The 14,533-nt window shown below is 52.5% G+C and overlaps 1 protein-coding gene across 1 annotated transcript in view; it reads right to left on the bottom strand.

The window, feature by feature from the left end:
• The window catches only part of Ciao1 (cytosolic iron-sulfur assembly component 1), a 33,464-nt gene that overhangs the window by 12,167 nt on the left and 6,764 nt on the right, over positions 1-14,533 (bottom strand). Inside the window, exon 2 of the mRNA XM_077668267.1 lies at positions 14,114-14,380. Within this exon, the coding sequence (XP_077524393.1) occupies positions 14,114-14,380 (267 nt within the window). The remainder of the gene's footprint in view (positions 1-14,113; positions 14,381-14,533) is intronic.

The raw sequence follows: 14,533 nt of genomic DNA, 5'->3' as shown, positions 1-14,533 counted from the left end.
GTCGGTCTAACTCAAGGCAGCAGCAACCCAACGATACAAGGCACACAGGTAGTCGGCAACGGCGAAACCGAACTAGATTGGGTGGTCATTGGACCAAAGATGCAGAGAAGACAGCAACGCAGAAAGGATAAACAACAGGCTCTAGGGAACACGAACCTAGGGAACGAATCTTCCCTAGACAAGGCGGCAACAACAGATGGGACGCCAGCTGCGCCATGGAAGAATGAGAAAGGAGGAGCGCCGAGGAGGAGGCTACCGCCACTCCCCAAGGCAAGTTAGTTCTCCGACCGAGGGGACTCGCAGTTAAAGATCTGCAGACACACCAAGTAGTATGAGCCGCGGCGGAAGCCACCGGGCACGGTTGCAAGACCGGGGACTTCATCGTACGGCTACGCAATGGATCCAATATTATAATCGTCAGCACTGATAACGAAGAGGTGGCCCGGAAGATCAGGAACATCATGCAGCTAAAGTTCGGAGACAAGAGCTACGCGGTCAACGCCCACGTAGCAGCACCAGAGGACACAATACGCGGTGTCATCCACGGAGTGGACCCTGGGACAACTCCAGGAGAACTTAAAGCCAACCTTAGACTAAGCAAGCAAGGGGTGAAGATCCTGGCGGCCAGAATGCTAGGCAGCTCAAGCACAGCCATCATCACCTTCGACGGCACTACCCTCCCGAAACAAGTGATATATCACGGCGGGAAAATGTGGTGCTACCCACACCGGCCAACGAGGCAAGTGTGTTACACCTGTGGCCAACAAGGACACCGGATGGACATTTGCCCGAACCCAGAAGCCAGGACCTGCAGACAGTGCGGGTGCCAAAACTCAGCGGAAGCACACCAGTGCACGCCTAAATGCATGTTGTGTGGAGGCGACCACGCGGTGGGCGCAAAGGACTGTAAGCTGCGCCTGAAACCAGCGAGTGAGCTGCGATGGGGACCCCAACAACAGAATTGACGTAGTCGAAGCTGCAGCCGGGGAAGAAGACCAAGATGGTTCGGAGACGAAAGCAGAGATCCGGACTGAAGCAAGCCACGGAGCCGCAGCCGGGGCAGAAACTGGAACCAAAACCAGGGGAACGACCGAGACGAGTCCTTCCCACCCCTGGGCAGCACGGGCAAGCAGCAGCAGCAGCAGCCGGGGCAGCAACAAAAGAAGAGAAATGGCAACGGCACACAGGTGAGCTGGCGAGACGGTCCTCTCAAATCGCTCTTTGCTCCACACTCCAACATAAACAATACACAAAACACACAAAACCAAAGATTATTGGATGAGAACGCCAGCCTTAAACGCGAGCTGGAACAATGTCGTGAGGAGACGAGGCAGCTAAGAAAGCAACTAAACGAAATAATTAGGGAAAAACAAGAGAACAGGGCAGGTTTCGTGCCAATAAGAACCCCCCCACCACCAACCCAGGTGGAAGAAAACACACAGCAAAATACAGAAACAGATAACACGATAATGAAACTTATGCAGGAAATGCGCAACGAAATGCAACAAACACAGCAGAAAGTGGCTATGCAAGAGCAAAGCTTTAGAAATTACATAAAAAGTCAAACTACACAAAGAACAGTTAATGATGCCAGGGACAGGCTCTTCAATGAGCGCAGGTTCAGCACCGAAACCCCCAGTATGAGCAATGCTAACCAAATATGGCAGAACGACGCCAGCAACTAGAGATATGTCAATGGAACTGCAGGGGATATGCACGCAAGCAAGGTCTCCTGCAGCAATACATATATTCTAGAGGAACCCCATCAGATTTAGTCTTACTACGGGAAACAAACAACACCCCGACACTCAGGGGTTACACATGTCAGGAGGGCAGTCGCACCGCCATGCTAATCAGCAAGAGGGTGGTGGCAATAGAACACAAACAGATAGAAGACACACAAATAGATCATGTAATAACCGAGATAATTCCCAATGTTGCAAATGGGTTGCAAGCCCCAAGGGTAGCGTTGGCCTGGCGGCCTGGGGCACAACTGGAAACATCCGAAGGTCCCGGCAAAGGATGAGTCGACTGGCAACAGAACAACTGGTTTATTCTGGCATCGCAAAAGAGCAGCCGGTCAGGGCGACCACGTTACTCGAAGGAAGAAATCGAAGTCTCTCTTTGGCGTCCGGCGCAGCTGCCTTTTATACCCTCGGAGTCGAGGGCAAGAAGGAACGGCTTGGGATGAGTCGCCCGATACGGCGACGCTCGTTCATGTTCAGACGTGACGTGCGCGTCCGCCGGGCCGGCGCCGGTCAGACCTCCTCGCCTCCCAGTTGGGGAGCTCCTCTCCCCGGCTGCCGCGCTTTGACAAGCGTGGGCACCAACATGCACACACACACACGCACACACGACGACACGTGGCATTGAAACCTGCCTGGACGCGCTTGGCGGGAGGCGTTGCGGCAGCGATGAACGGGTCAAAATGACTGCCACTTTGAACGAAGCCCCGGCGTCCGTTGCATCCACGCAGGCTATACCGCGCGTCGTAGGCGAAACGTAACAGACCGCCCCGCCGGGAGAAGGAGATCCCGATGGTCAGGGGACTGCATCCGCTGTCCGGAGGGATGTCGCTCGATGATGCTCGTAATCGAAACCGATCGTCCCTCGACGTTGCTTGAGCGCAGCGCACAGAGAAGGCCTCGTTCTCAGGTTCAGGATCACACAGGACACTGCAAAGTGACTTTGGGAGAGTTGCCATTGTTGTGCTCGTTCCCAGCAAGCGTTAGAACTACGCCGAAACGCAACCGCTCAGTCAGCAAGCACGAGACAACCCTCACTAAGCTCTGCCAGGCTCTTTCCCCTTTTATACTACTGCCTAGTTCCTTACAGTAGTCAAGCAGCACTCAGAACGCGTCCACAAATTGGAAAATTGCACTAGAAAGCACATAATCACTTTGAAACACTAAACAATATGTTAAAAATCCTGCCTCAGGAAGAAAACATCAGTAACAAACAACTTTGAGGCGGATTCCCACGTTAGGGGCCTCGACTTAAGCCATCGGCGTTACCGTTGAGACTCCCCTTTTTGTAACGCACCTCAAAGGAATATTGTTGCAAAGCGAGGCTCCAGCGCAGGAGGCGGCCATTTTTGGGAGAGATGGTCTGCAGCCATTAGAGAGGGCAGTGATCCGTCTCAATGATAAACCTCGAGCCGGCTAGGTAGCATGACAATTTCTGAACGGCCCACACGAGACACGCACACTCTTTCTCGGTGGCGCTGTACGCCTGCTTACGACTAGCATAAAGGACGGGGTGTTCCACTTCTCCATTTTCCCGTTGGCACCGTACAACGCCCATGCCTCGCTCACTAGCATCGCACTGAACAACGAACCCTTTTGTGTAGTCTGGGGATCGTAGCACAGGCTGGCTTGTTAGGGCGCTCTTTAGGGCGCTAAAAGCTCTTTCCTTTGTCTCGCCCCAGACGACTGTTTGGGGCTCTGTTTTTCTTAGAGCATCTGTCAGGGGAGCCGCGATATCGGAGTACCTGGGGATGTACCTCTGATAGTAGCCGGCGACACCTAAGAACGACCGAATATCGGTCTTCGTGCGCGGTTGCGGGAAGTCTCGCACAGCGGCCACCTTTATTTCAGAGGGGCGGCGACGACCCTGTCCAATCACGTGACCGAGGTAGACAACCTCGGCCTGTGCTAATTGGCACTTGGGAGCCTTGACTGTCAAGCCCGCTTCGCGCAGGCGGGTTAGCACTGCCCGCAAGTGTGCCATATGCTCAGACCAGGATGCGGAGAATATCGCTACGTCGTTTAAATACGGTAAAGCGAATTCTTCCTGTCCCCGCAACACTTTGTCCATGAGGCTTGAAAAGCAGTATGGCGCGTTCTTCAAACCAAAACTCAAAACTTTAGGACGGAATGTTCCCATTGGTGAAATGAACGCCGCATACCTACTAGCCTCTTCTGTAAGTGGAACCTGCCAATAACCCCTGACAAGATCTAGGGTGGAAATAAACTGAGCGCTACTAACTTTCTCAAGGCGCTCCTCGATGTTAGGGATCGGAAAAATTTGATCCTTAGTGATGGAATTAAGCCTGCGGTAGTCGACGCAAGGACGAGGTTCCTTGCCCGGTACCTCAACTAAAATCAAAGGGGAGGTATAATCACTCTCACCCGCCTCAATAACACCGAGCTGTAGCATTTTCTTTACCTCAGCCTCCATAATATCGCGCTGGCGGGGTGACACCCGGTACGCCTTGGATCGTACTGGCTCTGGGGAGGTAAGTTCTATATCATGAGTAAGGACAGAAGTCCTACCAGGCCTCTCAGAGAACTGACCTTGAAACTCTTGTAAGAGTTGGTGTAGTTCGGTTTTCTGCTCAGGCGACAGTGGTGCTTTACTGAGTAAGTCACTAATGACCTGATCAGTGTCTTCCCTGTTCGTCACTGAGCCTAGTCCCGGAAGCTCGACCGGAAGCTCTTCTAACTTTCCCGTGTCAGGCATTTCCTCTCCAGTACCTGGTGCCTTCAATGCTACAGGCTCAATTTTATCCAGTTCTGACGTGCTAGGAATATCAGCTTGCTGCGCCTCCGACCCTTTTTCATTGTTCGACAACGTCGGCCCCGCAACTACCGCCTTTGCAGCGAGCTCCCGAACTCTCGATCTGGTTAAGGCCTGAACGCTAGCCTCACCAAACAAAAGCCCCTTCTCGCGCAGGAGGTGATCGGACCTGTTCGAAAATAGGTACGGGTACTGGGGGGGGCAGCATAGATGACACTACGGCTTCCGTCTCAAGTGCTCCGAAAGGTCCTTCAATAAGCACTTTTGCTACGGGCAGACACACGCTGTGAGCTTCCACGGCTTGCTTGATCCATGCGCGCTCGCCCGTGAACATATCGGGTTCTACGTAAGAGGGGTGAACTACATCCATTGTAGCTGCGGAATCACGAAGCACTCGGCACTCTTTCCCGTTCACGAGGAAGTCTCGCATGTAAGGCTCGAGAAGCTTCATATTCTCGTCAGTGCTACATAATGACAAACACACGACTTCTCTTTTTGTTTCTGGACACTGCGCCGAAAAGTGACCCGGCTTCTGGCACGTATAACACACGCGCGCTTGCCTCGTCTCGAACCGCCTCGTCTCGAACCGCCGTCTCCTTACGTTCGGTCGGACTGCTTTCACTCGCATCCGCACTACGTGTGTCCCCCCTTGCTCTCATGGGTGTGAACTTCGGCCTCTCAGACTTGGAGCCAAATTCACCCTTTTGACCGTCCTTAGCTCCGCGAGCCCAACGCGTCACAAACTCCTCGGCTAGCTCGGCGGCTTTAGCCACTGGACTAACGTCTGGCCTATCCAAGACCCAGTACCGCACGTTCTCAGGTAACCGACTGTAAAACTGTTCCAGCCTGAAACACTGCAGAATTTTCTCGTGGTCACCAAACGCTTTCTCTTCTTTGAGCCACTCCTGCATGTTTGACATAAGCCTGTAGGCAAACTCTGTATATGACTCACTTCTGCCTTTTTCATTTTCCCGAAACTTCCGACGGAACGTCTCCGCTGACAGCCTGTACTTTTTTAGCAGACTCCTCTGCCTCCTCTCTTCAAGCGAGCGACTACGTCGGCCGCCTCGCCGGGTAACAAAGTGAGCAAGCGCTGTGGCCACGTTTCCCGAGAGAACCCCTGCTTCTCGCACGTTCGCTCAAAGTTAACCAGGAACAAACCAATGTCCTCTCCAAGCTTAAACGGCCGCATCAGGTCAGTCATTTTGAACGATACTCGTTCTCCTGCACCGTGTGCCTGACTTCCATTACGAGCGCGTTCCATCTCTACCTCGAGACGCTTCATTTCCAAAGCGTGTTGACGGTCGCGCTCTTCTTTCTCTATCTTTTTGCTCTTTACGTTCGCGCTCGTCTTTCTCTTTTTGCTCTTTACGTTCGCGCTCGTCTTTCTCTTTTTGCTCTTTACGTTTGCGCTCGTCTTTCTCTTCTTTTTGCTCCCTCTCCTCAATGGTCTCAAGGCATTCCGACAGCTCGTCATCCTCAGCCTCCAACTCAAGAATAGCCCTTAGCAGTTCTGGTTTTCTGAGTTTGTCTGAGACATCCAGACCCAACTCTCTTGCAAGCTCCAGCAATTTCGGTTTGCGCAACGACTTCAAATCCATGGCTGCTCCGAATGCTGCTTTCTCTACTGCCTACTATTGTCTTGCCGCAAACTAACCCGGCAGCAACGACAACACAATTACCAGCTCTGTTTCTGACACTAACAAAAGCCTGGCAAAACTCAGAAGAAAGTCCCGCACTCACCAAACCTCGCAGCCAAGAATTCAGCGCAGTCGTTCCGCTGCAGGCAACCAGTCATCACACAGGGCTCGTTGCACTGCTCCCGGATGGTCGTTGAGCTGCTCAGCATACAGTTGACCGCATATCTTCGCTGCTGGCCTCCGTTGTCGCGATCTCACCGCTGGCAACCAGTTGTTGCAAATGGGTTGCAAGCCCCAAGGGTAGCGTTGGCCTGGCGGCCTGGGGCACAACTGGAAACATCCGAAGGTCCCGGCAAAGGATGAGTCGACTGGCAACAGAACAACTGGTTTATTCTGGCATCGCAAAAGAGCAGCCGGTTAGGGCGACCACGTTACTCGAAGGAAGAAATCGAAGTCTCTCTTTGGCGTCCGGCGCAGCTGCCTTTTATACCCTCAGAGTCGAGGGCAAGAAGGAACGGCTTGGGATGAGTCGCCCGATACGGCGACGCTCGTTCATGTTCAGACGTGACGTGCACGTCCGCCGGGCCGGCGCCGGTCAGACCTCCTCGCCTCCCAGTTGGGGAGCTCCTCTCCCTGGCTGCCGCGCTTTGACAAGCGTGGGCACCAACATGCACACACACACACGCACACACGACGACACGTGGCATTGAAACCTGCCTGGACGCGCTTGGCGGGAGGCGTTGTGGCAGCGATGAACGGGTCAAAATGACCGCCACTTTGAACGAAGCCCCGGCGTCCGTTGCATCCGCGCCGGCTATACCGCGCGTCGTAGGCGAAACGTAACGCCAAGAAGAAAACGAAAGCCAAAAGCACCTTCGTAGTTAGCCTGTATAGCCCGCCAAGGCAAACAAATGGCGATTTCATTAGGCTCTTTGCGGAAGCGAAGAAGATCGCAGGCCATAACAACCTGGTCATAGCAGGTGACTTCAACGCCAAAAGTCCAAGATGGGGATATCGTAGAGATGACAAGAAGGGACGCGGCATATGCATGACGGCAGAGAACACGGGATGCGAGCTTCTGACTGACGAAAGTCAGCCAACCAGGCAAGGCAACAGTGTGAGTCCAGACACGAGCCCGGATCTAACCTTCGTGAGAGGAAACAGTCAAGTGGAGTGGGAAAATCTACACGAAAATCTAGGAAGCGACCACTTCATAATCAGGACAAGCATGGTAGCCAAGGGCATTAAAAGGAAAATCGGCACGGCATGAATCACGGACTGGGATGCCTTTAGGGCGCACTGCGCACAGCTAGAGGGCGACATCAGATCCGCCGAGGAGTGGAGCCAAAAACTCAGGCGCATAGAAGAGGCACACACGAAGGAAGTGGATAGGATGGAGAAGGCACCGGAAGTGGATAAAAGACTCCTCGGGCTGTGGGAGGCAAGACGCGGGCTCACCAAGCGCTGGAAAAGGCAGAAGCTAAATAGGAAGCTCAAGAGAAAGATCGCTGAGGTAACTGACCGGGCAGAACAGCACGCAGCACAACTGGCAAGACAGGGCTGGCAACAGTTTAGCAACTCGCTGAACGGCACGCTCGGTTACAGCCAGGACGTGGCAGATACTCAGGGCTCTCATGGATCCAACCCAAAGCAAAGTGGAAAACACAAATCAATACAAAGGTTAGTGCATCAGTACAGCGGCACTGAAGAACAGCTACTAGAAGATGTCTGGAACAAATGCTTTGGGAAGGAACAGGTAGAAAGCTACAAGGAGGAATACAGAGGCGAAGAGAATGCGAACATGGATAGGCCCATCACCAGGGAGGAAGTGATTGAGGCGATGAGGTCCGCCACCAAGAACACGGCAGCGGGGGCATATAAGATCAGCAACCCGCTAATCAGAAACCTCAGCGACAAAGCCATAGACGAACTAGTCTATGGCTAGGGCTAGCAAGGCAACTGGAAAGCATACCGGGAATTCAACACGCGATGTACGCGGATGACGTCATGGTATGGGTTACCCAAGGCTCGATCGGGGAGAAACAGGACAGGCTACAGGAAGCGGCCTCCTATGTGGAGAACTACACCAGGGAAAGAGGTCTCAAATGCTCGACCGAGAAGTCAGAGCTTCTGAGGGTTGGAAGGCACCCCACCAAGGCAGACCTAGAAGTCTGTCTAGAGGGGCAGAAAATCCCAGAAAAGGACATGATAAGGGTGCTGGGTATGTGGCTGCAAAGGAGTGGGAAGTGCAGCCACACCATTAGCCTAATAAGTAAAGCAGCAGAGCAGGTAGGACGAATGATCAGCACGGTCTCACACAGGGGATATGGCATGAAAGAAGAGGACACACTCAGACTCGTTAACAGCCTGATAGTCAGCCGTGTCACATACTCCTTGCCCTACCAAGTGACAACGAAGACAGACAGGGAGCAGATAGATGTAATCCTGAGGAAGGCATACAAGATCGCTCTCCATCTACCCAGGAATACATCAAACGAAAAATTGCTCCAACTAGGAATCAGCAACACCTCTTACGAACAGGGAGAAGCCCTGCTCAGAGCGCAAACCATGAAACTCCGAGGCACGCCAACAGGCCGGACGCTACTGAAAAGGATAAGGGTGGATGCACAAGGTCAGATGGACAGGTACGAGGACGTCCCAGACAGAATCAGGGGAATACTTAGGGTAGCCCCACTGCCTAGGAATATGGATCCGAACCTGCACGAGGGCAGACGGAAAGCGAGAGCCGAGTATATGGAACGGGGACTGGCCCAACTGGAAAGTACAGTCTATACGGATGCGTCACTGTACCTAACCGGGAGGAAACGCACGGCCGCAGCGGTGGTGGTCAATCACAAGGGCGACCTGGTTACACATGCGCAGCAGCCGGGGTTGCGGACGGAACAGAGGCTGAGGAGATCGCCATAGCCTTGGCGGTAGCTAATGGGTCCAGGGAAAACAAATCCCTAAATATACTTACTGACTCAAAGGAGGCATGCAGAAACTACATTAGAGGGAGAATACGTAGCGTGGCCCTAAGCATACTCACAAAGGTAAAATGCTTGGATAGAAAACACATACACAACTTGATATGGATACCCGGGCACGCAGGCATTAAGGGGAATGAGAAAGCGGATGGCCTCGCTCGCGAGTTGAGTTTCCGAGCGGGGCAACCGGACGACTTCTACACCCAGGCCTGCGACGGGGGGTACGCGGAAACACCTGGGCCTATACAGGGGCATGAGATATAGGTACCCACCGCCACACAGGGCGCTAACAAAGGAGGAGGCGACCAGGTGGCGCAGGCTGCAGACGGGTGTTATTCCCAACCTACACCTACTGAAGAAGATGTTTCCAACACAGTACAGAGCCACATGCCATTGGTGCGGGGCGATGCCGACACTTTACCACATCACGTGAAAGTGTGAGCGAAGCAGAACATTCCACCAACACGAACACACGAGTGCGGAGCAATGGGAGAGCCGGCTCGTCAGCAGCGAGCTCACAGTCCAAAGGACCCTGGTACAGCACGCTTGTGAGGCAGCGCGGCTCAGCGGAGCCCTGGAATAGGGGCCCGACCTTGCGAGGACAGGAACCGGGACCACCTGAGACGAGGACGACGCGGGTCCTGCAGCCGCGAATTCCTTAAAAGATCCAATAAAGTTTGCTTACCTTACCTTATTACGTACTGAAATTTCATGTTTTCTTATTTTATTTTTTGAGGTCCAGCATCCGACCTCAACGTCGCAATATGAGGTTGAGTGAGGTCGCTAGTGGCGTCTGTAAAAGTGAGGTGATGGCAGGTGAGGAGACCTCAACCTCAAAGAGGTTGAGTGAGATCGCCAAATTTTATTTGAGGTTGAGGTGAGGTCAAATTATTTGAGGTCAAATGCCTACCTCTGCCGGATAGAGAGAAAACTGCAAAGTCACGTGAGGTATGAATGTAGAGGATGACCTTCTGCATGTTACACATACAAAATTTGGACAGTAAGCCGGACGGACGTCATAGCTTTGCAAGAAGCTAATGGCACGGTAAAACCAGGTAGTGACATTAGGGGCATATCGGGCGTCTTCGCAGCTGTTTTCATTCAGCGTAATGTTACGGCGATACAGCATTTCATAGATAGTGGCTGGGAGGACTACGTCCTGCTAGAGATAGTATCTAAGAAGAAAGGGAACGTTAATCTTTTTGTGCTGAACGTGTACAGCTCAACTCAGGATAAGGGAACGGGAATACCGCAGCTCCTGATTAAAATAAAAAATTAGCGGCAAAGGCTTAACTGGTAGTTGCAGGGGATTTCAATGCGCTGCACCCGGAGTGGGGTTATGTAAGGGCTAGTCCGAACGGTCATAAGCTGTGGCAAGTTATTCAGGACTTGGGGGATGACGGTCCTAAATAACCCGCAAGATCACACACAAATAGGAAACAGCATAAGCGTGGACACCTCTCCAGACCTAACATTGGTGCAGGGAATCCAGGACGTCAAATGGACTAACACGGGGCAGGCGCTCCATAGCGATCACTACATCCTGTCTACAGTGGACTGCGAAGCACTAGGCCTCTCCTTCCCTCTAGAGAGGGAAGGAGAGAGAGGGAAGGAGAGGCAAAGTTTTCCAAGGACTCCCGAGGTCCTTGTCGGGTGGCGGCGACAATTCGGCGACGCACAGTGACCCTGTCAAAGCCGCACCCCTTCGTCTTAGTGAAGACCGTCTAGGTTGGAAGGTCGGCAGAGGTTTTTTTTTAAGGGCTAAAACCGCCGTGCAAGATGGGTCCGGACGCTCGCACTTGACCAGAAGTAATTAAGCGTAGCGTGCGGTCAGGTGCTAGCCGGCACCGCAGCGACTCCGACGCGCAAGGAAGTTGTATGCTCTGGGGGAACGGGCCGGCTTAATGAAACGTAGCTTGGAAAAAGGAATGCCGCCGCGAAGGCAGCAACAAAAGGCTTGGCACCTGTCAACAGTCCTCGCAAAGACGACTAGTTTGTTACCCGCGGTGGTGGCAGCTCTGATGAAATCGATTGCTGCCCTAATGCTGGGAACCACCAGGGTCACGGGTTCCCAAGGAGCCCGCGACACGTGAATGTGTTTTTGATGTATTTTCGTGTGCTTCTCTTTTTACTTTGTAAGGGAGGGAGTTCGAGTAATACTGTGCAAGTATAGGATGTGGCACGTAAACCTAGTGGGCCAATCAAATTGAGGGGCCAATAAAATTGAGGGCTTATTCCAGCAATGCCACTTTTTTAAAGCAACTTTGATGTTCTTTTCGTGTTGTGTATTTTAGGGAGAGGGTTTTGAATGTTGCAGAAACTGGAAGGCGTGCCATGCAGTTTGTTAACCAATCATGTGTTAGTATGTTTTGATTGGGTGGTGCAAAATGTAGGCTAGGCTCTGAGGTCTTTAAAACCGGGCCCCGGAGCCTGGAAAATCGTTCTGGGCTACGGTCAGACGTAATGCACCTTCGGTTATGCCGAGTAGGGGCCTGCCCTAGTGTTAGCCAGTTCCCCCTTTTTTTTTTGTTTAAACCTTTTTGCCGCTAAGTGGTCTCCTGTGCATCAACTTGTATAATGTAAATTTTTGTACATAAAACTTCAAGTCATACTCCCTTAGCATGTGCATCCTAATTCGTCGCAAGACCGTCCTTGACGGGGCACCCCTGGTGCGAAGAAAGCCTTCAGTCAGTCCAATCAACGAACCATCTCTGGCGGCGGGCACCCCTGGTACGAAGAAGACAAAGAACCTAGTAGGTCAGCAAGAGACCAATACACTTTACTGAAACTTGTCAGCGCAAGACGCTTTGATACTGTTTAAGAGGGACATCGTGGACCCAGGGTAGGGTATGGGGACTAAAGCCATTTCGGGACTTGACCTGAATAAGGCTTTCGATAATGTGGCCCATGAGGCCATTTTAAACAACCTTTCAGACATAAACTCAGGGGCAGACCCTTCTGATATATTAAATCTTTTCTTAACGGTAGAACTGCTGAAGTTTCAGTGAGGGAAACTAAGTCCGACTCCTTCTCTTTGAGGGAAGGAGGACGCCGCAGGGTTCGATGCTGTCGCTGTTCCTGTTTAATCTTGCTTTAATTAAGTTTCCACCGAGGCTGGAGGCAATTCTGAAGCTAAAACACACGTTTTACATGGACAATATTATGTTATGGGTTACCAGGGGCAGTGATGGCCAGCTGGAAGAGACGCTGCAGCAGGCAATAAATGCTATAGAGGAGCTCACTGGGGAGGCTGTACTATCTTGCTCACAGCCCAAGTTGGAGTTGCCTGTGGTGCAAAACAGAGCCAGAGGAATACACACAAGGCGCTGCGTCCCGCCATCTATGCTGGAAGTGAGGGTGGGGAGGACTGCCGGTCGCTGAGGTCCCAACTATCCAGATCTTAGGGTTGTACTTGCAAGGCGAACAGAAAGAATAAGGAGCTATTAGAGTGGCTCAGTAACACAATCAATGCGACGGTGAGATTCATTAGGAGAATAGCCAACAGGAAGAGGGAGGCGAAGGAAAGAGACCTGTGTAATCTGGTGCAGGCGTTTATTGTAAGCAGGGTGGATTATGCGCTTCCCTACCTTAGGTTGGATATCACAAAGAGGGGTAAGGCAGAAGCTGTGATCAGGAAAGTGCACAAGCTTGCTTGGGGCCTGCCCAACAATGCATCGACGAAAGGTTTAATGGGTCTAGGGGTGCACAATACCTTGGATGAGTTAAAGGAGGTGCATCTAATGATGCAGATGGCTAGGCTCTCGAAAACAGGGGCTGGGAGAAACATTCTAGAGACGATCGGCATACAGGGGAAACACAGCTAATGAAGGAGGTAGGCAAGGGGTTGTACATCAAACCTTTGCTGAAAAACATGCATCCTATGCATCATGAAGACAGAAGAAAGGGCAAAAGCGCTTTATGCAAAGTATGGGAAATACGAAAGAGCGGCCTATGTGGCTGCTGCTGAGTATGGAGACAGGCAAGCATTTGAGATAACGGCAGTGACGTGTGGGGACGCTCAATCGCTTTCAGGACGATCAGAACCAGGCCCTCCGAGACAGCTGAGGAGACGGCAATCGTTGTAGCGATAGCTAGCACAAAGGCTGATCTGATTTTCAGTGACTCGAAAACGGCCATCTGCAATTCCATGAGGGGCGGGATATAGGCTGCGGCGTCTCGGCTTTTGAGCCGAGTCAGTTGTGGAGGTATGAGATAAAGTGAGGTGGTATGGGTACCGGTGCACTCCGGAAACCCGAGGAACGAGGCAGCTCATGCAAAGGCTCGAGGATTCGTCAACCGAGCAAGTGAGCCACCTGTTCCGGGATTGTTCACGAGAGATGGGCTGGTGTCCTTCCATGGCAATACAAATCCCTACAATTTGAGCCGGGGGGTTTTCCCGCCGTTGGATAAGACATTGGCCAAAGAGCAGGGGTGTGTTTATAAAAGATTCCAGACAAGGTCTTTCCTTATATACTCAGAAAAATATATCCTCAAGAGGTGAAGCCGGAGTGTAAATGGTGCAGGGACCCAGTGACATATGATCATAGCCTGTGGGAATGCAAGAAAGAGCCGCCCCCTGTGCCTCTGATGCAATATTCTTCTCTTGAGCAGTGGGAGGCCGTGTTGGCCAGCTCGAACCCGGCCGTCCAGGTCCATCCCAGGTCACAGTCAGTCAGGGACTGATAGCCATCTATCACGGAACCATCTAAAGTTTTCTCACCACCTTCTGCAAATATGAAAATAACCCATTACGCTATCCCGTCGTACCCTTAAGTATCCCTTCAATTTTTTTAACCGTACCTACCAACTAGCCCGTCGATCAATCAGAGCTCGGACATGTCACGTGGCCCTGTGCCGTCATCGTTGTCGCCCCCACTCAGCGAATTTTGTGGCTAACCATGGCCCCTCTAAGAATGCTGAAGAGTGGCACTCACGGGGAACGACAAGCAGTAGTCGTAAGTGGCTCACCGTCCCAGATCCAGACGGTCTTGTCCCGTCCACACGTGGCCAGGCGGCGGCCTGAGGGCGACCAGGCCACGGCCTTCACCTCGCTCTCGTGTCCCTCCAGTGTGGCCACGCTCTCCCAGGTGCGTGACTCCTTATCCAGGCGCCAAATGCACACGGTGGCGTCGAAGCTGGCAGAGGCGAGGCGCTCGCCGCTCGGGGACCACGCCACGCAGCGCACCGTGCGCCGGTGGCCGTCCGACAGCACGGCCTTGCACGACCACACGTCGCCTGCGCAAGTTCCATGCGTGCGCTATTTGTGAAAAATACGCCGCATTTGCTGCATGTATATGCTGTGGGGTTGGGTGAGGACAACTCCTGTCTCGACCGACGGACGGCAAAATGTCTGAGAGTTTATTAGCAAAAACACATCGACTAATGCCA

This window comes from Amblyomma americanum, chromosome 6 (assembly GCF_052857255.1).
Source record: "Amblyomma americanum isolate KBUSLIRL-KWMA chromosome 6, ASM5285725v1, whole genome shotgun sequence".
Taxonomy (NCBI): domain Eukaryota; kingdom Metazoa; phylum Arthropoda; class Arachnida; order Ixodida; family Ixodidae; genus Amblyomma; species Amblyomma americanum.
The sequence above is the reverse complement of the archived record's forward strand: the minus strand, read 5'-3'. Positions and strand labels throughout refer to the sequence as shown.